Genomic DNA, 22,611 nt, shown 5'->3' with positions numbered 1-22,611 from the left:
GAAAAGAAAGCAAAACACACAAAAAAGATTAGTAAAGGCACAAATAAAGCAGGTTTTTTTTTTTTTTTTAAACTGAATTTAAAAAAAATTAGGTACCAATTGCAAAGAACTCAAAAGTCATGCAAAAATTTCAAGTTTATCATTTTTCAGGTGAGACTTTCTCATTCTGTTTATTATGAAGATAGCACAGCTGCGTCAATGTTTAGCAGAACCAAGAGAAAATGTTAGTAATGACAGCTATTACAATGCATCATACACAGATAAGATTTTGTTGTGACCTCTATTTGACTGCTGCGCTAATAAATAAAACTTTAAGCAATTAAAAGCCATTGAGTCAATACAGCAATGGATTGTTTAATGGCCAAAAGGGTATGAGGACATTTGAAATGTTATTATGAATACAAATGGATAGTTAAAAAATTTAAAACATGCTTTTAAATAATTAACCACAGAGCTGCAAAAGGGTTTAATTTATTTTAGTAATGACTGACTTCTTGAAAGAGGGAAATGTGAAAATTCCACTTTTAAAAACTCTGTCTTGATATTAAGAAAAAGGATAATTTGTACATATAGTATTTCAGGTCCACAATGAAGTTAATCCTTGGATACTCAGGAATAGGTTTATTCTTTCGACAAGCTGATTTCATGGTTCCTCGACAGCAAGGTGGCTGATGTAACAAATAAGTTTATTAAGAAAGCATTTATGCAGACATTATATCTATGGATGTAAACTGACAAAAAACAGTACATCTGTTCATGGCAGTTAATCTTGTTTTTTCTTGATAGCACAACCATGTCTTGGCATAGATTTTAAAAACTGGATTTTATTTAATTTTTTTATTTAATACCACTTGAATTCAGAGTTTGTTTAGTATGTTTGAGGTTTCTACTTAAAAGCCAGACACATCCTTACCTTCTGTAAGCTGGCCCTATCTGATGGAGGGATCATTTCTGCAGTCAGAACTTGAGGAGGATCAATGCCCTTTGTTAACTTCTGATTAATTAAATGGAAAGCCAAGGCAAACTGTTCTTTTGAAAGCTTTCCACAGTCCTGTGTGTCACAGAGGCCCCTGTACACAAAAACACAGACACACAGAGTAACTGATTAGATGCAACACCTCATTTCTACAAGTACAATATTGTTTAGGAGTGCGTGCATAGGCAGTGGAAAATGATGACAGCAATTAGCACTTACATACTGTTTTACATCTTCAAATCACCTTACAAACAGCAATGAATCCTCAACACTGAGAAAAGTGCATATCGTTCTCCCCTCTTGCCCCTCTCCTCCACTCTCTCCGTCACCCCCCTTTATTTTGAACACATGTATAGGAGAACTTCTGGATCTCCCAAGGAGCAGACTGGGGTTTCAAACTGGATTACCCAGAAATTAATGTCCTGGAATGGGCTTATCCAGGATGGGAGGTCCCATGGTTCTATACCTCTCTAGTACAGGGGGTCCACACATGCTCACTTCTCCTAGGTGTCCAATGTGAGATATCATGAAGGAATCCCTGATTTCTACTATATGGTGGCAGCAGTGAGGACCACATGCTCCAGATTCTGCAATGTTCATATTGTGTCCAAAGCCTTTCATTCGTAGCCCAAGTGGCGGAAGTGGCTGAGCATCAGTTAAGAGCACATGGCTGCTCATGCAGCCTCAATGGACTAAGACAGTTTTTTGGTTTTTATTTGGCACACTGCTCTTTGGACGTTGCTGCCCTTTGGACAAAAGGCTGAAGGATCCATACCATTAGAATTGATCCTATCTGCCTCTAGAGAACTCTTTTCTGCCCAGAGAAAGGGCAACAGAGGACATTTACCCAAATTGGGTTGCTAAAGGGTGTGTGTGCATTGTGCTCACTCAAGTGGCCTAAGGTCCCTGTCAAGCTGCTTAATAAGAGAGGTGGAGCAGGAGAGAGAGACTTTTTCCCTGTTTTATTCCGGTTTTGCTCTCTTCTTGACCAGTTGCAGGGTCACCAGTAAGCTGCAGCACCTCAGGAAGAAGAGCTGAGAGGAAAAAAGCTTGAAACACAAATGCAGCCCTGGGACACAGCTGAAATATTGAGTTATTGAACCAAGTTGATAGAAATCTGAAATAAAGTTTTGGAATTCTCCTCAAAAGAACTCTGCAACCATGAGGTCTAGCTAAGCCTGCCTGTCACTGTAGCGACAGAACAAATCTGGGGAGAATTATAGCAGGCAGGACATTCCACGGATTCCGGTAATATGACTGGTCTGGTTCTGTCCAAGACACAAGCCAGCTGGAGACCCAATGTGATGGATATGTGGAACTTAGCCCTGAGAAATGAAGTGATTTTCAAAGATGCTAAGCACCTGAAGCCCCGTTTCACTTCAGAGGATTTACCAGTACTCAAAAGCTGGAAAACCAGCCATAATTAACTTTCTCAAGGCCAAACAACTAACTCGTGACAGAGCCTGGTTAAGAAAGCAGCTCCTAGACCTATCCTCAAGGTACTAGATGATGCCTCAGATATGAGCTGAAACACATTATCTAGTTTACCTAGTACTTACAAAAAGGCACTAGGTGAAGTGAAAGTCTTAAGTCTGAAGAGTTTAAATGTAAACAAATTAATGTAAATGTATGCATTACAAAAGTAAATATTGTGGGATATTCCGGCTAACATTTAGTAGACAAGTCTCCATATCATAAAGATCAGTTTTGGCAAATTCAAAATTGATAAAAGAATTTTTTTCATACAATTCAAAATTAAACTGTGAAACTTATTGCCATAGGAAGTCACTGAGGCCAAGAACTTAGCAAGATTCAAAATAGGAAAATGTATCCATGTTTATCTGAAAAATTTCCGTTCTTCAAGTTGTAACAGATCTGTGGACCTTATAAAGGGTACTTCAGCCTGTTTTCAAGTTGGGAACAGAACCAGACCTCTCCATCACTGGCAGCAGGGGAATGCCATGCCTCATCAAGTTCCCTCCAGTTGACAACTTCCACAGTGAGGATAATTCAAATCTACTGTCCTAAATTACAAAATGCATTAAATATAATTGGAGGAAAAAGCACCACAATTTCTCATACTGCTGAGCACAGTAAATTCCACCTAACAACCAACCCAAATCCTGGGATGCCGATTTCCATCTCTATTCTGAATGATGTTTGTCTCTAAGGTGGACCAGATTTGTGGATCTTATTACTTGAATAAAGGAAATTCAGGAAAGCACAAATAAGCTTTCCTATTCTTCTTCATGCTACGGGCCACAGATCCATTACCATGGATTTTCATAGCAGTGTGCCTGCAGGGTAAAAAGGGTAAATACAGATATCCAAAACAAAAGCAGATGATTAAATATCCTCTCCTAGATAAAGGCATGGAGAAAACTTCTGGCAAAACAAAGGAAGTGGCATTAGCTAAAATTAGATGAGCAGTTTGCAGAATTTGGTGAAATAATGGCTGTCTAACAGATCTCAATACAGGAGACAGGACTACTCTGCCCTGAGATTGTCAACTGCTCCTAAAGACTGACTTTAATGCTGAACTATAGGAGAAACATTTCTTTAACTTACTTAGAGAATGAATGCTATGACATTGTGAGGACTACTCAGTTAAAAGTACAGTTCTGGATCTTAAGTAAAGCTCCCAACTTCAGATAAAAAGCCTCAGCCAACTGGAGATAGAGTAGGCCTCCTAATAGCTACTAACGAGTAGAGATATAAAATCACACCTCCTGCCAGGGTTCCATCTGAGTAGTGCTGTAAGGAGCATAAGAAGGTTCCAAGGTAACGGTCTCTGACCTTGCAGTGTTAGAGTAAGGACGATGCCCTAATGAAGTATTTAATGTTGGGATTTGTACAGAACTTTTCTTGAATATGATGAGATCATTATACTACAGAGACTTTGACCTTCCTTGAACACTCACAATGAAGGGGGAAATCAAAGATATTTTTAAACTGGTTTAACATGATAGTTAAACTATGGACTTTGCACCAGCAAGTATAAGAAGTTCCATCTGTTGACTTTTCACTGGAGCTCACAAGAGCAATAATGACTTCATCCAAGTATTCATTTTAAACATGTCTGGCCCTGGATGGAGGACCAGTCTGTGAGACAGAGACAGCCTCCTCAGCCAGAAAGGCAGAAACAGGAATGAGAGAGCAGCAGTGATATCTTTTGTATTATCCTGGGGCACAGCTGAAAAAGTGGGAAGACATATAGAGGGACCATGTCCACCTTTGCAAGATGTCATTCACTACCTCATACCCCAGCTCCTGACACAGATGTGCCACAGGGCACTTTATTTACTTTTTTCAGATGCAAAGAGATCAATCACCAGCCCTCCAAACTGACTTACAACGAGTCAGATATTTCTGGATGCAGCAACCACAGTGCTAATCCAACTTCTGCCATGTAAGTCTTGGTATTCATCTCCCTCAATGGGCTGTGCACATGGAGATAGGAAACTCTGCTCCACACAGGGCAGGAGAATTTCTTTGGGGTCTGGGATGATCGTGTTCTTCCCAGTTACTAAGAAAACCCTATTAAACACGTTCACTGTCACCACCAGAACAGGTCTGTCATCCATTGAAGGAACAGTGCCCCAAGACCTCAATGAAACATTGTTCCAGCTGGTGGGTACTGTGCTCTCTCTTTCTGGTACACATTTCCTGAACTGAATTGGAAGATCCCATTTAAAAAAAAAATAAATAAAAAAAAATCTGATTCTTTGCATTCACCAGTTGAGGGAGCAGAGAATACACCACTTGAGCTAAAGTTCTGCCAACACATGAGATAGGGTGAGATATGGAGTGGATACCAGGTTTTACTGGGTAGGTATCATATGAACTTGATCACTGAAGCATAGCTGTGTTTAAGATGAGGATTCACAATAGGTTCCAAAAAAATTGGATTTTTGTTTCTGTGACAACTTGTTTTCCTCTTGTTTATGGCATCTTCATCTTCTGTTAACATGCTTCTGAAAGACCTTGTACATCATAGTCCTTATCCTCAGCCCAGGCCTATGATGACTTTCCTGGTACTATGTCTGCCCTGAACCCAACATACTCCAGCAACCACATCATTGCATGCTCGCTTCAGCTTTCTCTCTGAACAGAAATCAGATTTACAAAAAAAAAAAAAAAAGTAGCCCAAGCAGCGACCAGTGAATTTCCTTCTCCACAAAAGCCAATATATTATTGCTACCACAATCCTGGAGAGGATCCCTGGGGGCATGTATAAAGATTACAGCTGTCAAGCGATTAAAAAAATTAATCACATAATTAATCACACAAATAATTTAAATTATTTAAATATTTTTGGATATTTTCTACATTTTCAAACATATTGATTTCAATTACCACGCAGAATATAAAGTGTACAGTGCTCACTTTATATTTTTTTATTACAAATATTTGCAATGTCAAAAACAAAAGAAATAGGGTTTTTCAATTCATCTAATACAAGTCCTGCAGTGCAATTTCTAGATCATGAAAGTTGAACTTACAAATGTAGAATGTATAAAAAACCTGCATTCAAAAATAAAAAACAAACAATGTAAAACTTTAGAGTCTACAAATCCACTCAGTCCTACTGCTTGTTCAGCCAATCATGCAGACAAACAAGTCTGTTTACATTTGCAGAAGATAATGCTGCTCGCTTCTTGTTTACAATGTCACCTGAAAGTGAGAACAGGCATTCGCATGGTACAGTTGTAGCTGGCATTACAAGATATTTACATGCCAGATGTGGCAAAGAGTCATATGTCCCTTCATTCTTCAACCACCATTCCAGAGGACATGCGTCCATGCTGATGACAGGTGCTGCTCGACAACAATCCAAAGCAGTGTGGACCAACCTATGTTCAATTTCATCATTTGAGTCAGATGGCATCAGTAGAAAGTTGATTTTTTTTTTTGGTGGTTTGGGTTCTATAGTTTCCGCATCAGAGTGTTGCTCTTTTACGACTTCTGAAAGCATGCTCCACACCTTGTCCCTCTCAGATTTTGGAAGGCACTTCAGATTCTTAAACCGTGGGTCGAGTGCTGTAGCTATATTTAGAAAAATTCACATTGGTACCTTCTTTGCATTTTGTTAAATTTGCAGTGAAAATGTTCTTAAAATGAACAACATGTGCTGAGTCATCATCCAAGACTGCTATATCATGAAATATATGGCAGAATGCGGGTAAAACAGAACAGGAGACATACAATTCTCCCCCAAGGAGTTCGGTCACAAATCTAATTAACGCATTATTTTTTTAAACGAGCATCATCAGCATGGAAGCATGTCCTCTGGAATGGCTGCCGAAGCATGAAAAGGCATATGAATCTTTAGCGCATCTAGAACGTAAATATCTTGCAACGCCAGCTACAACAGTGCCATGCAAACACCTGTTCTCACTTTCAGGTGACATTGTAAATAAGAAGTGGGCGGCATTACGTCCAGTAAACGTAAAACTTATTTCTCTTAGCAATAGGCTGAACAAGAAGTAGGACTGAGTGGACTTGTGGGCTCTAAAGTTTTACATTGTTTTATTTTTAAGTGCAGTTATGTAACAAAAAAAAAATCTACATTTCTAAGTTATACTACAGTACTTGTATAAGGTGAATGAAAAAAACTTGTTTATCATTTTTATAGTGCAAATATTTGTAATCAAATATAATATAAAGTGAGCACTGTACACTTTGTATTCTGTGTTGTAATTGAAAGCGATATATTTGAAAATGTAGAAAAACATGCAAAATATTCAATACATTTCAATTGGTTTTCTATTGTTTAACAGTGCAATTAAAACTGATTAATCATGGTTAATTTTTTTGAGTTAATCGCATGAGTTAACTGAGATTAATCAACAGCCATAATAAAGATCAAATGGTAATCAAAGCAGGGAAACGAAAAACGCTGCCCGCCTGCAAAACTTAACAATTGCCCAAGGATGGATAAATGGGAATGCTTTAAAGACAGCCATCATTAGGAAAGATAGATGCATCAGAGGGTATCTGCTCTGCTTGTCCCTGATTCACTGAGGTTAGAAATAGGATGGAATGGGTTGCAATGCTCCAATATGAAGTACACCTCTACCCCGATATAACGCTGTCCTCGGGAGCCAAAAAAATTTTACCGCATTATAAAGTGAAACCGCATTATATTGAACTTGCTTTGATCCGCCGGAGTGCACAGCCCCGCCCCCCCGTAGCGCTGCTTTACCGCATTATATCCGAATTCGTGTTATATCGGGGTAGAGGTGTAGATGGATAATTTCATTCAGGTTGTGGCTTTTCCATAGGTTGCGGAGATGGAGAATAGGACAAAGCTGTTCCTAAAATCCTTGCACAGTTCCATCAGGCACGCCTCTACACAATATCCAGTTATCTCATTGGATCAAAACTATATGTAACGCTTTTGCTCCCAAAATGAAAGAGCCTAACACTAATCAGGGGTCTAATTCCAAACAGGGCTGGGAGACCTGCAGATAGCTCGGGGCAATAGAGGACAGCTACAGACCCTGAACATGTTCTAGCTATCACTTGCAAAGAGATATTTTCTCCTGTTACAATTCACAGATCGCTTCAACTTGCCGTATGACATGTATTTCCTCCTATAATGTCTGCCAGGAGTCAATACTGCAAGCTGACTTTTACAATTACTCTGAACAGCCTCAGTTTTCCATAAAGTCTCCCATTGTATCATTAAAATAGCTAGGAACTTTGGGATCAGACATTCAGACAATAGCCCCATATTCCTGCATAAAACAGATTTGAAACCCACTTTTTTTCCCTTTCCTATCCAGAGAAAAGCTGCTAGGCCATATGGTTTTTAGGTTGCGAGGGAACATACCTGCAACACTATCCACCTGTGTTAGCACGGATTGTGAAAGAATGCTGAGGCACTGAAATATGAACGGTCATCTGGCACTCCTGTGTGTCAGCCACCTGTAAGTTTTCATGACCAAACGAGGGGGCTGAGAATATACCTGCCTGGACTTGGCTGCCTTTGGTGGGCCTATGCAATGACGAGGCCACTCTTCCGGTTCACACTCTCTCCGAGGTAGAAACACCTAGTCCCTAACCACCACAGAAGCGACTGAAGTGAGGTTTTCCATCTGGCATGCTGCCCTTCTGGCTTCAGTCCCTTCACAGAGATGGACTGCTTGCCCCGGAGCTAGTTCTTTTCCAATCCTACCTGCCTCCTTTCTTGCCAGGGGAAGGGCTAAGGTGACCCACACCTGGCTTGGGCTACATCATGCCTAGTTGAACTAGCCCTCCAATGCTGCCTGTTTCCTTTCCTGCCTGGGGAAGAATAGCTTAGAATACCCCACCCAGACTGGGCTGTGAGGAGAAAACTACGTTCTGACCACAGAGCTGGTCAAGCCCCCTAGCTAGACACTAGTTGTGGAGGAGGATGAAAGCAATAAACATAGACCCTTCCTTTTGCCTCTGGCTTTTCTCAGTGCTCGCCTGCTCTCTCTCCATCCCTCCCTGAAGCCTACAGGAGCACCAAATTCTGCATCCACCTCAGAAGGGGAAACAGAGCTGAGGAGACAATCTCCCCAAAAATCAAATGCAACCTTGGGACATGGCTAGAAATCACAGACAAATAAATTATTGAACCAACTTGCTAGTCTAAAAATTTGAAATAAAGTTTGGAATTGCCCTCAGAAAATCTCCGCAGCAGAGAAGTTTGGTTCAGCCTGCCTGCCTGCCACTGTACAGGAATAGAAAACTGGAGAGAACTTTAGGAGATGGGGTATTCACTGCTGCCAGTGACAAGTGAGGTTTTGCCCCCAAGTTGCAAGCAGGTTAAAGTAACTATTGTAACAGTTCTGTGGACCATATTATGTAGAAGACAGGCTGGATATTTAACATGGATAGCAAAAATACCCAGAATTATCCTAATTATCCTAACAGAACTGATAAAACCTAAGCAGAGAGGCCAAAGGACGAATGACCATATGAAGTGCACTAAGCCTCTCACCTCTAAATACAGTCCCTTGAGGTCAAGGTAGAAGCAAATACACTGCTGCTGTTCATACTGTACCTGTCCCATAGTTATACAGAGGACTTCAGGCTGCAGAGATATCAATGTGGCACCTTTCATAAACAGTATGTGTGGCGAGAAAAAGATGTTCTTCTATTTTTTTAAAAGGTGATAGAGAAAAATTCTTACCAGATGTGCGCAAGTAAGTTAGAAGGCAGTCCTGTCTTTAAGAATATTTCTCTGGCTTCCACACCAGAGACAAAACCATCCATGTCTTTGTCAGTTTTCAGGAAAATCTCATCATATTTGATTTTGTCGGCAGGTGATACAACCCACTAAGAAAAAATACCGGTAAATCTCTTTGAAGACAAATTTATTTTTATCTCAAGGAACAACATAATTCTAGTTCTAAATCTCTTCAAATGACGTCAGTCTTTCCAATAAATAATGGCAATTAGACAGCTTAGAAAGATCTACTCCCAGTTGCTTGGTTCTGTCATGATCAGAACAGGTAAGACCTTTTTGTCTCAATGGCTGCTTTTTGGACATACCAGTACTTCAAATAAATGAGCCCTGGGGTATATATTCCTGGCCTTTTCTCACTTCAGTTACTTACATCGGCTATCCAGTCCACTATCACTATCCCCTCACACCCCACAAACACCATTAATTTGTTGGAAAATTGCTTGCCTGATGATTACTGGATTTGTCTCTGTGCCAGATCAGACAGATGTTATCTGGTTGGGTCCTTGGGCTACTATTTTGTTGGGGGTTTTTTTAAAAACAGTTTTCTTAATATTTTGACCTCTGCATGAGGCTCATATGCTTTAAAATAAGCATTTTTAACTGAAATTTTAAAATGTATACTAAGTTTTTTCTGAAGCCAAATTTATGTAGTAGACGACTTCTAAAAAGCACTTCCAGTAAACATCTTCACAGATGGTTAAATCCATTTTTTGCCTTTCCCAATCTGTTAGTGCCACCAGCCACCCCAACTTTATGAACATATTGACAGAAACAAAAACAAACAGCAAGGTAGTCTGTATGACCCGGCTCATCTGCATAACATTTCATTACAAGCAGTGACCAAAGAAAATACTTTAACACAAGCCAATTCTAGGACTATACCTGTGTTAGTGGTGCTCTGGCAGGTAAATTGCCAACAGGAGACGAGGACTGATGAGAATCTTTAGCGAATGTTGACGATGGGATCAACTGCACTGCTCCTGGAATACTGACAGTTTTTCTCTTGGGAGGTGGCACCAAAGCTGAAGGCAAGGACATTGGCACTGGTTCCTTTTCCAAAGCACAGTACACCAAGAACATGGCCTGAACATGAAAACAAGATGGGATGGTCACAGCATTAAACAGGGTTGCAATATTTACCCTCATTTTAAGAAGTGACCTACAGTACTTTTGAAGCCATCTAAAATTTAACAATCTTTTCAAAAGAACGAAGCAGCCTATAACTCAGAGGTGCCAGTTATCTAGCACATTCTGGGATACATTTTATAATAAGGTTCTCAAGGATCATTTGGTCTTCCCCTCTTGGTTTTTGCTTTTTATATTGCTATTCTGTCTTGCCAATTTCAGGGGATGGTCATAGCCCCAGTGTCACCTCACTGTTAGAGCAGCAACTCAGCAGTTAATTCCCTTTCCTCTGTTTTCTTCAGAAGTGATGAAAAGCAGCAACCGCCTACTTAAACTCAGTAACTACTTCACAAACCAGGAGAGGAAGGATAGCCTTGAGGTTAAAGCATTGGACTGCGTGAAAGATCTGGGTTCTGCTCCTGGCTCTGCCACAGGATCCATGTGAGGCCTTTGGACAAGTCACTTAATCTCTCTGTGCCTTTGTTTCCAATGTCTGAAATGGAGATAACCATGTATCCCTACCTCTCAGGGATAAATTCATTAACGTACAAAGCATTCATTCCACGGGAATGAGCACCATAGAAAAAGCCTATGAATAATCAAGTATAACCATCAGGCTCAATGTTTTTATTAGAAGTGTATTTAAACACAAGAGACCATCAAGGTAAATCTAGATTAAAAAGACATGAAATGCTTTCTGAACATTAGCCAAAGAGGCAGGGACCAGTTATGGTTTCTCCTGCCCCCTAACTGTATATGCATCCCATCCCAAGGGAGAGCAGCACACATTTCCTTCCAAAATATCAAGCCCCAAGCAGTCCTCCTTATTCTAGAAGAGAAATATTTGATAAATCCTAATTAGGTAGTATCCTTTGACAATCCTTTTTCTCTCCCCCCAAACCCCCTCAAACTGGAGTCTCTCTTTCTGTTCTCTCTGGCTTGCCACATTAAACCTTAGCCTTTGAAGACTCCTTTGAAGTTCACTGCCAAGTAAACAAATCCCGCACTGCAGGAGTTTAACACCTTTTAGATTAGTTTCAGAAAGTTGGGTTTGCATATTAGGAAACAATTTCAGTAGTTAAATCCCAGGCCAAGAGCAAAATTCTGACAATGGAACAGAGCCGAAAGAGGCTCCACAGAGCCTGTGCTCCAAGTTAAATCTTTGTAGCTGGCAGATGTGGGCCAATCAGCATCCCTCCCACCACAAATGGGCAATGGGTGCCAGAGACTCCAATGGTGGGGAGATAGGGGGAGAGCTAGCTGGCTTCCTCAGCAAGTGTCTCCCTCCCTTGCTGCTGGGGAGGTCCCCCTTCGCTGCCAGCCCCTTCAACATCCCCCACTTGTTGAGGCAGGTGAGTGGCATTTGTTCATATTCACTAGTCCCTTGCAGTAATCATTCCACTTAATAGTTCTAACTTTGATTGTGGGATTATGCTTTAGGAAGGTTCAAATCTTAGAAAGGGTCACTTTTTAAGATGTACTATTTCACAAAATTTTATAGACTATCTATTATGTTAATTATTTGCTCTGCTTGCCTAGTATGTTATATTCATTCCTCAACTTCATGAATCAACTGTTTTAGCACTCAGCTAAATGTCTGAAAATTACAGCACACACATATATAGAAGTTATAAGTACGGCAAAGATGAGTACTCTACCGGTGAGTTATCACAGTGTACATGAAATTATGTCCACAACTACAGTTAATTGGAGATTTAAAGAGCTGATTTTAGAAGAATTTGAAACAAGTGACAGCATAGGTGAAAACTGACGGAACAGTCACAAGTAAAATATTTTGTGGGTTCCTTCATCTGCCAGAAGGATATTCCTATTTCTATCCCCTTAAATCTGCCTAAATACCCATGTTTACATGTTACAGAGGCAGAGTGTCAGCCTCACCCTCAGAATGTTGATGCTTGTCAATAAGATGAAGAGAGAACGGTGTTTTCCCTATTGGCATTTTTATCCCAAGAAATATAAGTTTTCATTTTGAAGTCACTGCTAAACTCCCAATATTTGACTCTATGTTATTGAGTCAGTTTCTGGAAACCCAAATTAAAGACAAGCTCCTGGCATGTATACCTACTAGTTTCCTTTATACAGTTCTGAAAGGTTTCAGAGTAGCAGCTGTGTTAGTCTGTATCCACAAAAAGAACAGGAGTACTTGTGGCAGCTTAGAGACTAACAAATTTCTCTAAGGTGCCACAAGTACTCCTGTTCTTTTTACAGTTCTGAAAGTTTACCTCCTTTTTCAAAAGGCTTACACAAAGGAATAAGTTTTAAAATACTGTATTAATAAACGTTTATATTTGAACCTTTGTACTATTAATACTATCCAATTCTCTAACTGAAAAACAAACATTTCCTCCACCCTGATTACATGTTTCTTTCCTCTCCACTTGACGTAAGTGCTGAACACACACCCTTGACTAGTTCAACATCAGTGCAAGACTACAACAGGTTTTATTTACTCTTCATCTTCGAATTAAAGTGAGAGCGAGCTTCTGTTTAATCTCATTTTTATCCATGTAAATTCAACTTTTCAAGTACTGAAGTGAAACTAAAATCTTATGCAGAACCAAAAGATTGGCCCCAAAACAGGGGGAGATGACAAATGAGCAATATGAAGAGTCAGTGTTTTACGCTCGTTCTTTTAGATCAGTTTTTCCAGTTGTTGAATTTGGTCACCGAATATCAATGCAGAATGTTTTTGAATTTAAGAATGGTGTTGTTGATTGCATATCTACCTTGAGAGCACGCAGCCTCACCCCAAGTGCCAGTATTAGGATATTTGGCTGGACCTGTAAAACAATTTTTCAGTGTCTCTGTTCCTAAATGGAATCAATTCCTGTCCAGCATATATAGAGCCAATACAAGAATTTGGGGAGGGTTAAAATAATTCTGTGCTTGCTATCACATTTCAAGATTGCTAGATCCTTCCCCACTGGCCTCCGAAGGAAAAGCTTTCTTTTTATTCATTTGAAATAGCAGCATTTAATATCATATGCCATTAAAGCCTGATCTAATGAAAAGAAGATAGGAATTCACATATGTGTAAGAGTTACATACAAGCCTTAAAAAGATAAATCTGATAAGGATTTCTTGCTGTGACAAGTATGTGTATCTACTGGTGAAAGTTACAATACATAAAAAAACCCACCATACATAAAATTCTCTCTCCAAACAGAACTAGAGAAATCCTAGACAAGAAAAATGACCTGGAATGAGACTACAACACCTCCCACAAGAGAAGAAAGCAATTTATGTTCAAATGGTTTCTACCCAAAGAAGGGAAGCTTGGCTTAAACTCCAGCAGGGATGCAATGTCCTTTGAAAAGAACATTCAAAAGAGCCCTTTGAAATGGACCTACAACCTTGTATGCTCACACGATAACTAGAAAGAACTGTCCCGTGGTTTGTAGATTAAAAAAATTATATTTTTAATTAATGGGTACGTGTACTAGATTTATGAATATGACCAAACATCTCAAATCCTTATAAAACCTTTAGGAGTTCACTCTCACAAGTGATTTCTATACAAAAAGAAGAGGGCACTGACCTAGCAGGTGGGGGAGGCAGAAAAGCAAAAATAGTACAAGCAATGGAAACTGATGGGAATTTAGACTGCCACTGTGGCACGAGCTAGGATAACGAACAGAAATAAAGGAGAAGTGAATCAACAGATATGGAGTCTAAAAACCTAGCGCTTCCAATGTTTGGCTTTTGTTATTAGGTTTGCAGAATTATGAAACTAAATGAACCAGTGTACTTACAACTGCAAATTCATCTCGATCCAACATTCCATCATGGTCAATGTCACTTAGTTCCCAAACCTAAAGAGAACCAAAATATATAGGTGATTGGCTCCCAACCCCCATACATGCAGTGTCAAACAACAGAATCAAAGCTTCTATCTGGTTTCAGATTTTAAAAATACCCATCGATCCTCTCAAACAGGAGGGACCATAGGATATTGAAAGTTCCCCTCAGCACTAGTTTTCAGTCAGCAATGTGCATTTGGATTAAATTGTATAAGAAAGCTATTTTCTGAAGGTGTAGAGAAAGAGTAGGATAACATCACTCTCCCTCAAAGTAAATGTTAAAATATACATAATTAAGTGGTCCAATACATTAAAAGGGAGATTAATGTGGCAATTTTACAGAATAACTGCAAAGATATCCTTTGAAACAAAATATACATTTATCAGTTTGTTTTACTCCTCAGTAAGATAACTGTACCTTTTTAGAAGCAGGGAAAAAACTACATGTCACATGTAAAAAAATTTGAAGTGTTTTACATATATACTATTAAATAAATAATCTTTAAAAATAGAAAGCTAACTGTAAAAATAAACTAATTAATTTTGTAAAGGAAAGTATGGTCATTTTACAATACCTCAGGAGTAAGGCTGCGAGTCTGTCAAGGAGGTCGCAGATTCTGTGACTTTTGCAGTGGCTGGTGCTGGCTCAGGGGCTCCCCGAGCTGGGCAGTCCATGGGCCAGCAGCAGCAGTTTGGGAGCGTGGGAGGGGACTCAGAGCAGGGGGTTGGAGATGTGGGGGCGCTTACCTCAGGGTTGGGGGCTTCCTGGCTCCCACTGGCATGGCCCTTCAGCTCCTAGGCAGCGGAGGGGTCGTAGGGGGGTGCTCCGCGCCGCACGCAGCTGGTGCCCACAGGCCTCACCCCTGAAACTCCCATTGGCTACTGTTCCTGGCCAATGGGAGCTGCGGCAGCCAGCGTTTGTGGCGGGAGCGGCACACTGGAGCCCCCGATCCCTCTGCCACCTAGGAGTTGCAGGGACGCAGAGGCGGGTAGGGAGCCCCAGCCAGCCCCGCCAACCCTCCCCCGGCCACCACGGGGTCCCACTCCCGGGACGCGATGGACCCGGCCCATCCCCTCCCCCAAGCACCAGTGGGGTCTGGGCCTCCTCCCCCAGCACCCACAGCCCCCCAAGCACTCACAGCCCCCGGCCCAAGTTTTAATCACAGGTATTTTTAGTGAAAGTCATGGACAGGTCATGATTTTAGTTTACTGCCCGTGACTTTTACTAAAAATACCCATGACTAAAACGTAGCCTTACTCATTAGTTACATTTTTATTACTAAAGATATTAAATCTGAATACCCAGACATTTCTCTAATTAGTACAGTTATCTTTATTATTTATTATTCACAAATCAAGTCAGTAGCCCACTAATTTTAGTGAGAATGATATTCTTACTCTTCCTAGGACATCCACCGGCAGTTTGGAGTTTAGCAGTACAGGTTTCACCTTATCCCCTGACAACAATCCATTCACAGGATTCAGACTGTCAAAGATAGCATCATATTTAGCCTTTTCTTCCAGCTGAGAGAGCAGAAGATAAATAGATTTATAATATTGGTAATGGGAACACTTTTAGAACAAAGCACACATAACCCAAGAGAACCACAGTTACTATACAGGTAAGTAACCATTTATTCAAGTGCTTGTGCATGTGTTATCTTACTCTAGGTGAATCCCAACCAGTGCTACTTTGGTGGTGGGAACTCTGAGTCTGCTTTAACAGAGACTGAAGGACTCTCTTTCCAAAATTAGTATCTGTTCTGGGTGCTTCAACAATTGCATAATGTTGTGCAAATGTGTGTATAGTCTAGAGGTGCTGCTCTGCAAGTGTGTGATTGGAAAATTTCTCAAGAAAGCCTCAGAGGTAGCCTGGCCACTGACAGAATGTGCAGTAACTTGTGGTGGTGGTGTTTGTGAGGTCATAACAAGTCCTAATATATGAGGAGATCCCATGAGAAATTTTGTACTGTTGCAGCCCGTCCTCTCATTTTTTCTGCATATGCTAGAGAGTCTTGCAGAGGATCTAAAATTCCTTAGTTTTATTAATACAGAATGAAAGACGTCTACAGACATCTGAAGTGCATAGTCTCTCTTCATCCCTGTGACTATGAGATTTTGGAAAGAAACTCGGTAGATGTATCACCTGATTTAGAAGAAATTATACTACCTTTGATAGGAATTTCAGATGAGGTCTTAAGGAAACATTATAGAACATTGTGTTAGGGGGGGTTCCCCCCCCCACCAAAGCTTGTCTCTCTCCCAGTGGATGTGACTATTACTAGATAAGCTATTTTAGCTGACAAAAGAAAGAGCAGGAGGCTAAAGACTCAAAACGTAGTCATGTAAAACCCGAAAAGAAAAAAAACAGGTGAAAGGTCCCAAGGGTAAACTAGTGCTTTAATGGTGGATAAACCCTAACATCCTTTATAAAACCTCTCAACCATAGGGTGGGAAAACACAGACTGCCTTTGTATAGGTGGGTGAATGGTAGTGATGGCTGCCAGTGCTCAGAAAAATGCCTGATTTTTCTAAAACGTTCTGAATCTGCAATGTGGCTGGAAACAACTGATGATGGTGTGCCCAGATGGGTACCTTTTTCCACTTAACCAATATGTCTAGTGGAATGCTTCCTGCTGCTGATTAACATATTTTTAACTGCTTGAGAACAGATTGTCTGATAATAGCCACTCTACATCCATGCCATGGCGTGGAGAATGCACAGGTTGGGGTGTGGAACCTGGCTGTAATATCTCCTGGATAACATGCAAGGTAACTGGAAGTTGAATCAATAAGCTTCATAAATCTGAGGACCAGTATTTTCTCAGCCAGGCCAGGCCAGGGCTAGGAGAATCATCCTGGCTTGTTCTTGCTTTAGCATCTTGATAATCCTGGGAATCATTTGGAGCAGAGGATACATGTATAGAAGCTCCAATTCCCAGGGGAACAGGAATGCATCCATCACAGAACTCAGGTTCTGACCAGCCCTGAAACAGAAGTAGCTGCATTTCTTGTTGTTTCTGGTCACAAGTCCACGTTGGGAAACCCCTATTTCTGGAACTTTGACTGCATTCATGATATGTGATTAACTTTCTGCTGAGGTAATCTGCTAGAACATTCTTCACCCGGAGAAGGTGTGAGGTTTGAGGGTGATGTCATTTTCAATGCAGAAGTTCCAAAGCTGCACCACCTCCTGTCACAAGAGATTTGACATTGCTCCACCCTGTTAGTTAAAGTAAAACACTGTGGTCATATTGTCCATCATCTTTCAAGATATAGTGCTCATGATAGATAGCAGAAAGACTTGGCATACATGAATTACAGCCCTCAGTTCCAAGACATTTATAGGGCTGATTCTGGAGACCTTGAGTCTGTACTTCATCTAGGTGTGCTCAGCCAGCCGATAGCGGATATGTCCATCACTAACGTTTCTGATAGAAAGAGATTAGAGGTGGGGTACAGCAAGTAAAGTACCCCCTTGCAGACATTTTCCAGACTCATGCACCACCTTAATGCTAGGATTTGAGCAGCTATGTGAATCAGCCTGTCCAGAAGATGCTTGCTTGGGTGATATGTGGACTTCAATCAGCTTTACTTGCACCGCAGGCAAACTCAGACACATGTGGAATGCCATGTATCTAAGCAAGGTGAGGCAGGATCTTGTTCTCAGGTGAGCCTAGCCTAATGCACAGGGTTAAAATGGAACAGAACCTTTCTTAAGGTAGACAGGCAGTTCTTGTTGTCGAGCCAACTCCAATTAACTCAATTATCTGAAATGGAGACACTGTTGATTTGACCATGTTTATTTTCAGACATAACCGCATGAAGAGAGACTGGATCTGATGAATGCTGCCTGCGACTTAATCCATGGTCTCTCCAGGCAACATCAACCATCCAGATACAGGAATATCTGAATGTGTGTGCGTTAGATAAGGCACTAAGACCACCACACACTTGGTAAAAACTCTGATCACTGATGATAGGCTGAATGGAAATACCATATATTGGTAGTGGCAGTCCCCCACTGAAAATGTTAGATATTTTCTGTGCCTTGGGTGGATAGCCATATGAAAATAGGCATCCTGCAGATGGAGAGCGGCATACCAGTCATCCAGATAAAAAGAAGGAATAATGGAGGCCAGGGATACCATCCTGAACTTGATCTTTTTGATTAAAGTGTTCCGGTCTACACTGCAGCTGGGAGCACATTTCCCAGCTCAGGTAGACAGACAGCTAGCATGCTAGAAAGAGCAGGGTAGCTGGGGGAAGCACATGCTGCAGCTTGGACTAGACGCCAGAGTAGAAACTCACCCAGACCCCCAGGTATGTACTTGGGCGGCCAGTCCAAGCCATCGCCCAAGCTATCCCTGGTTAGGTAGAGCTAACACATCTACCCACCCAAGCTGGGCAGCACGCTCCCAGATGCAGTGCAGATGTATCCTTATATCTAAGATGGGCCTCAGACTCCCCTTCTTTTTGGTGATGAGGAAACTACAGGAATAAAATAACCTTTCCCTGTGCTGTGGACGGACCTCCTCTATAGCTCTTAGATCAAGAGGAGATTGTACCTCTTGAAGCAGTATAATTTTGTGAGAGGGACGTGGAAGATGGATGGCGCTTAAGGCATTGACTGAAAATGAATGGTGTATCCCAATTCCAGTGTCTAGAACACAACGATCTGAAATTAAGGCATTCCAGACATTGCAGAAATGGTACAACTGATTTCCAAAGGTAGAAGACGAGTCAGGAAGATCTGTTGTGACTGGGACTCTGCTCCTGAGGAAGCAGTCAAATCTGCTGCTTCAAGGACGGACTGCCAGTAACAGGTTGCTGCGGCAGAAGCAGATGATATTTTGCCTAAGAAATTTGTGACTTTTCCTGGATGAATCAAGTTGTCTAGGTAGAAAAGAGAATGGTCTATCAAAGCTAAAGCCTCTATTGCCTCCTGTAAGAAGTAGGTGTGTGCACACTTGCTATCTGGTCACTCTAAATACAGAAGACATTAAAATTGGAGAGAATAATCTGAAATAAGCTATAGCAGTTACTACACGTCTAAAACAAGTGCACGTTTTCTTGGAAACTGCAGTCATAAAAATGGCCAGATATTGGTATGTAGGCTTTTTGAGTGTTTACAACTCTCAACATACCTTAACAGCCCATGGGACGTCGGCTGATGCTGTTCCACTGATTAGTAATGGGCTACCGGTATCAGTCTAATGGAAAACAGATCAAACAAAAATATATTACTTGCAAAGGGAAAACTGAGTTTCAAGACTTTTCCACTCATCTGAATGGGCCCTGCTATCCAAATCCATAATCACATTTTAATTAATCAACTAATGAAGGTACAATAATTTAGGATAAGAAATTCAAAGTGGCATATTCTCGTCATACTCAAAGCAACATCAAAGCGTAATAAAAGTACGCCTTAATTTATAGCTATACCATATTCCTTCAATGAAATGGAAACAGACTTTAATTGTCTCTACTTCTAACAATCCAAAGAAAAATAAATAGTAAAACCGGACTGTTACACACCTTGTGGGTTATAAGCAGTACAAATGTCACTTCTTAATTTTTGATATAGCTGGTGCTCATGAAAATGAGGGAAGAATAGCACCAGAGTTGGGCATAGTGTGACCAGGTGCCATGGAAGCTTTCCCACTCAGTCTTCTAAGTGCAACTTCAATGTTGCCTTCAACATCCTTGTCTTAGGATTTTTTAAAACTAGAAAAAGTTCAATGGCAATGCTAACAAAAATTATTTACTATGGTCTAAATTAACATTTTCTCTTGTGACTCAAGCAGGATTTTAACCCAAGTCTCCAGTAGGGCTAAACTAATGTACTCACTGTTGCACAAAAAGTCCATTTTTAAATTTTTCAATAGCACTAAGATTTCCCAGTGAAGATGCTGCATATAAAACATTAAACCTTCCAACTGTTAGCTTAAAGTACTTAAGGTTACTGAGCTGATCACAATTTTTATTATTTATTTATTTATTTTTAAACGTGTCTTACAAATCTAGGTGGAGGAACAGGCAAATTAAGACTACTCAGGGAAACGTCCAATCCATTCTGTGCACAGGCCACTAGTCGCAAAGCCACAAAAAATTCCTATGGAGGAAAAACAGAATTTTTAAAGGATTTGCTATACAAAAGTAATTTAAACTCAACTGGAGAGCTGACAATTTATAATTCTTCTACATTGGCACATTTCTTAATAGGATTCATCTTGTTAAACTAATATACTTATTATTATTAAGCCTTAATTTATTTCAAAATGACTTACAGTAACATTAAAAGTATCAACCATTACACAGTAGCAACTCTAGAAAACCTTAACACCTTATTGAAAGGTCTGCCAAAATATTTAACGGTGCAGCAAGGAAGGAAAGAAAACTCTGCTGTATTGAATGAAGCTCTGGTCACCACGATAAGAGTTTTAGTGCATTCATGCCGAGAGAGATAACAAGGACTAATTTTTTACACTATATATTCATGGAAATGGGAGGTACAACATCTTCCGAAATATCTTAATATCCTTAAAAAGGGCTCAAACAACATAGCAATCAATCTTGAGGGGCAACACACAGCCTTAACAGATTAAGCTATGAGGCAGCTTTGGGGCAGGAAGGTGGGACAAGTGTTCACAGATGAAAATATTGTCCTCCATAAGCCATTCTCTCTCCATGCCTTGGTCTCTGCCTGTTTATCACCATATATTTACTGGATTGGAAGACCATCTCGTATTAGACAGACAGAATTTCAATTTAAGAGACATTGGCTTGAAGATTTATTCGATATGTGTCAGTCGATTCTCTAACATTACTAAGGGCGGGCTACACTTAAAATGCTGCAGCGGCTGTGCTGATGTACCGCTTCAGTGTGGACACTACTACACCGATGGGAGAGCTTCTCCGGCAGCATAGTTAATCCATCTCCACGAGAGGCAGCGGCTATGTCAATGTGAGAACCCCTCCCACTGACATAGCACTGGCTACTCCGGGGGTTAGGTTGGTATAACTGCTTCGCTCAGAGGTGCTCACCCCCAGCGTCTTTGATCAGAGATTTCTCACAACAGTGTCCGTTCAGCCCGTGCATGCGTGTTAGTCAGTCTCCTGCCCTAGCTATTGTTACATAGCACTGCGCGGGCAAACTGCCCTCAGTTCTTTTTCTACTGAAAAGCCCCATGGCAGAAAACTCCGAAGCAGAGGGGAAGGAGGGCAGATAGCAGAGCACCCAAAGGGGGACACATCTTGAAGAACCACAATTATTGCACAGGGTGAATAACCATTCCTCCTCCTTCAAGTAGTGTCCCTATGGGTGCTCCACTCTAGGTCACTACTGAGCAGTATCCTCTAAAGGTGGAGTGGGCTTCAGAGTCAAGTCCAGTATGGAGGATAGCACAGCCAAGCCGAACACAGTATCAGAGGCAGACTCATGAGTTATTGAATAGTGTTTGGTGAACTTATGAACAGTTGCCCAAGTAGTGGCTTTACAGATTTCAATAATTGGCACGTTTGAGGAAGGCTGTAGAAGTAGCAATAGACTTTGTAGAATGTGTGTGTATAACCGACGGTGGTTGAATATTGCGAGACTGTTAACAAGAATTAATGCAGCCTGATATCCATTTGGAAAATCTCTGTTTAGGGATTGCCGACCCTTTTGACCGATCTGCTAGTGAGACGAATAACTTGTGGGTCTTCATGAAGGTCTTTGTTCTGTCTAGATAGAAGGCCAGGGCTCTCCTGACATCCAAGGTGTGCAGCAGTTTGTCCTGGAGATTTAGATGCAATTTGGTGTGGAAGACAGGCAACTGAATGGGCTGATTACGATGGAACTTGGAAGAAACCTTAGGTAAGAACTTGGGGCAGGACCGCAGCATGACCTTGTCCTTAAAAAACATTGAAATGAGGGTATGCAATTAGGACTCCTAACTCTCCAACATGTCACACCAACATGATGGCTATCAGGAATGCCTTCTTAATTGACAAATGGAGCAGTGTGCAAGTAGCCAAAGGTTCAAACATCTATCTTGTAAGGGATTTAAGGACCAGAAAGAGGTCCCATACTGGAGTAGGATGTTGGACTGGCAGATAAGAGGTTTCCCAAACCTCTAAGGAATCTTGCTGTGGTCGGGTGCGTGAAGACAGAATAACCCTCTATTGGGTGGTTGAAAGCCATGATAGTTGCCAGCTGGACTCTTCTAGAGCTCAGAGACAGGCCCAAGATTTTCAGCATTAGGGGTGTATTCCAGTATTTTCAGAAGTGCTACAGTTGTTGGTGGAATCTGTCTGCAGTCACACCAGGTGGAAAAGCATGTCCATTTCTGAGAATATGCGTAGCAAGTAGATTGTTTCCTGCTGTGTAATAGTACTCTTTTTATGTCTTCTGAGCAGGCTGCCTCTAATCCCATGAGCCATCGACCAACCATGCTTTGAGACGAAGCATTGTGAGAGTAGGATGA

General features: G+C 41.0%; 1 protein-coding gene across 1 annotated transcript in view; it reads right to left on the bottom strand.

Moving 5' to 3' along the window:
- LOC112112194 (epidermal growth factor receptor substrate 15) overlaps positions 1-22,611 on the bottom strand; it is a 105,423-nt gene that overhangs the window by 55,326 nt on the left and 27,486 nt on the right. Inside the window, exons 5-11 of the mRNA XM_026651818.2 lie at positions 20,163-20,258; positions 19,291-19,356; positions 15,542-15,667; positions 14,096-14,155; positions 10,080-10,280; positions 9,141-9,286; positions 914-1,070 (exon numbers count right to left, since the gene is read on the bottom strand). Of these exons, the coding sequence (XP_026507603.1) occupies positions 914-1,070; positions 9,141-9,286; positions 10,080-10,280; positions 14,096-14,155; positions 15,542-15,667; positions 19,291-19,356; positions 20,163-20,258 (852 nt within the window). The remainder of the gene's footprint in view (positions 1-913; positions 1,071-9,140; positions 9,287-10,079; positions 10,281-14,095; positions 14,156-15,541; positions 15,668-19,290; positions 19,357-20,162; positions 20,259-22,611) is intronic.

Source organism: Terrapene carolina, unplaced genomic scaffold, assembly GCF_002925995.2.
Source record: "Terrapene carolina triunguis isolate 2854851 unplaced genomic scaffold, T_m_triunguis-2.0 Scaffold103, whole genome shotgun sequence".
NCBI classification, from domain to species: domain Eukaryota; kingdom Metazoa; phylum Chordata; order Testudines; family Emydidae; genus Terrapene; species Terrapene triunguis.
Note: the sequence above shows the minus strand (reverse complement) of the source record. Positions and strands in the feature narration are given on the sequence as shown.